General features: G+C 31.2%; 1 protein-coding gene across 1 annotated transcript; it reads left to right on the top strand.

Moving 5' to 3' along the window:
• Positions 1-2,446: 2,446 nt before the first annotated feature.
• On the top strand, positions 2,447-3,046 carry LOC124896210. Its single transcript, XM_047407738.1, has 2 exons — positions 2,447-2,758; positions 2,858-3,046. Exons 1-2 carry the CDS (start codon positions 2,447-2,449, stop codon positions 3,044-3,046), a joined length of 501 nt encoding a protein of 166 aa, XP_047263694.1.
• Positions 3,047-3,251: the final 205 nt, after the last annotated feature.

The raw sequence follows: 3,251 nt of genomic DNA, 5'->3' as shown, positions 1-3,251 counted from the left end.
AGTAATTATATCACTGTTCCTTAATTAACGGTAATAATTAGATATCATTAACTCATATATGGATAAAACTAGTAACTGAAATTTGAATTTCAAAAAAAAAAATATACAAGTCAAATTTTATTTTATGTATTATTTGATTGAAGATCTGGAAACGAAAAAGGTTCTAGTGTTAAAAAAAATTTCTACAAAAAAAATCCCAAATAGAAACAAAATTGTTCTACATACGTTCTTCAAAAATTCAAAAAGCAACATGAATATCCCAATATTGCTGCGGCATTCTGGAATTTGGGAGTTAGAAACTAGTTATAAGTCATACAAAAGTGACGCGATAATTGTTTCGGAAAGTATTACTTTCTTGAAATTGATTTCTACTATCGCCATGGAGTTGGATATAGACGAAGTGCGTAAAAAAATTGAAGTGAAATATATGGTTGAAGGAAACTCTTCTCCAATTGTAATAAGAAACGACAATGGAGTGAGGTTTACGTTGAGTTAAAGAAACAACTTGCTGGTTTGGTTAATTTTTCGCTTTGTATTTCAAGTTGCGACAAAGCCAATAGTGAAATAGAGTTTGATAAAGCCTGATTCTGTAATGTGTATCGAGTGTAGCGAATATGATTCGGTTGCGTTAACAGTTGTTGAAACGGATAATCAGTATACTCTATATGTGCCTGAAATGAAAGTTAAAAACTTCATTACTGATTGCAAGAATACTGAAATAATGGTGAGTCAGATATACAAGGATAAGGAAACTCTTGTCTCAGTAATGGCTAGACACTCAATAGCGAATGGATTCAACACAAAAGCAAAACAATCCGACAAAAAAAGGTATGATGTCAATTGTATCTCCTGATCTTATAACATATTAATTTTTTTTATGTTAAGAAATTTGTGTTGTGTATTTTTGTTAACTGTTGATATGTAATGCTATCATACGAATGTATAATGTGATATTTTATGTGTTGGGTAATGTATAATTAAATCGTGCCATGCGAAGAAATGTATGATACATTGGTTTAATAAATTGTGACTCATTTTTCTGTTATTACTATTTTTTTAAGTAAAAATTTTGAATGTATAATTTAAATTATACATTACAGAGATATGTATAATATAACTGTGGCATTGAAAGTTTTTGTTTTTTTGTTATTAATATTTTAATTTTTAATATTTCTGTTTTATACATTGATTAAGTTTTTATTTGTTGTTGCAGATATCTACTGATAACATGAATACATACTTTATGAAATTTAATTCTTTGATTAATGTGTTGTATTATTTATTTTTTTATTTATTTTAAAAAAGCATGTATAATGTAGATTATACATGCAGAGAAATGTATAATATTACTGGGCAGTTGCAGGAATAAATTTATTTTCTTTATATTTTCAAGATTAATACTTTTAGTTAAGACAATGTCTAAGTTTTTATATTTTGATGCAACTATGTACTCATTTGTCGTAACGAAGATTGCCAGTGGGTCATGAAGGCCTCTTGTATGAATGAATCGGAATTGTTTGTGATTAAAACATTTATTTCGGATCATAGTTGCAGTCTTAGGGACCGAGTACTAAATAATGTCGCTGCGACAAGTAATTTTGTGAGTGAATTTACTGCCCCAAAATTAATCAATCACAAAAGAATACACACCCCCGTGGACATTATCGAAGAGATGAAAGTTGTTTACGGAGTCGACATTAACTACATGAAAGCATAGCGCACAAAAGAAAAGGCGATTGAGATGCTTAGAGGTGGACCGACAGATGGATATAGAAAATGCCCCGTTATATATATATGTTGAACCAAGTGTATCCCCAATCGCACATTCGGATGCATAAGGCAACAGATAACGAGTTTAAATACTTGTTTATTGCATTGCATCTGATGATTAGGTGTTTTAAATTTTGTAGACCTGTTGTTGTTGTTGACGGGGCACATTTAAGCGGTCCATATGAAGGAACATTTATATCGACAAGCACATTAGATGGTGCAGGTACTGTGCGTTTAATTTTTGTTTGTGTTGTACTTTTTTTGGTTTTTTATTTACTATATATTATATTATCTTATACATTGATGTTTTATTTATAATAAATCAAACCTTGAGTTTATTTTTTTTTTAAATTATTGACTTTTTAAATTTATATGTAGGTTGTATTTTGCCATTAGCTTACGGTGTTGTTGATTCGGAGAATGACAACGCGTGGATTTAGTTTTTTCAAAAGTTTCGAGAGGCATTTGGTGAAAGAGACAACATGTGTGTTGTTTCAGACAGAAATGAAAGTATCATAAAAGGTGTAAGCATTGTTTATCCTAATGTCCCTCATCTAGCTTGTATATGACATTTATGGAAAAACGTTTGCACTCATTTTAGGAAAAGCAAAGATAGACTTAGTGACCTTTATTATTCCATGGCTAAATCTTATAAAAAGAAGATTTTGAATATATTATGTCAAAGGTTTCTAAGGTTGATCAAAGAGTTAAGGAATATCTGGAGGAAGCTGGGTATGAAAAATGGGCTCGGTGTCACTCTCCTGTAAATAGAGGTAGAATAATGACTTCAAATATAGCCGAATGTATTAATGGTTATTTGGTTGAGGCTAGAAAACTTCCTATTCTAGGTTTCCTAAAAGAAGTTAGAATCTTATTTGCTGCATGGAATTGTAAGAACAACGAAATTGCATCGTACACAAATACAACTCTTGGCAGAAGATTTAAGGAAATTCTAACTCATAATGGTGTTAAATCCTTGCGAATGACGGTATGTATTAAAATAATTATGAAACAGAAACTTTGTCTTACATTAAGTGTATATTAATATTTTTGCATCTGAAACATGTTATATGCCTTTTGGTAACAGGTTAAACCAGCAGAGAGTTATCTTTATTGTGTTTATGATTCGGGATGGAGGTACATTGTAGATATTGAGCGTGGCACATGCAATTGTGGCCGATATCAAATTGATGAAATACCTTGTCCATATGGAATTGCCGTATTAAAAAGTAAAAATATGGATGTAAAGGATTATGGTCGTTATTGCTCTGAATAGCACAGGCCATAAATCATAGTGAAGACATATGAACTCCCGATAGTTCCAATGCCAGATAAGAAGGATTGGAATGTTCCATGTTTTGTTGATGATGAAGAAGTTTTGCCGCCCAAATATCGAAGACCTCCTGGTAGGACGAAAAAAGGAAGACATCTGAAATCAAGTGAATCATTGTCTTCAAATTCAAACTTCTGCGGTAAATACG

This window comes from Capsicum annuum, chromosome 2, assembly GCF_002878395.1.
Source record: "Capsicum annuum cultivar UCD-10X-F1 chromosome 2, UCD10Xv1.1, whole genome shotgun sequence".
Taxonomy (NCBI): Eukaryota; Viridiplantae; Streptophyta; class Magnoliopsida; order Solanales; family Solanaceae; genus Capsicum; species Capsicum annuum.
This window is presented reverse-complemented; position numbering and strand designations above follow the sequence as displayed.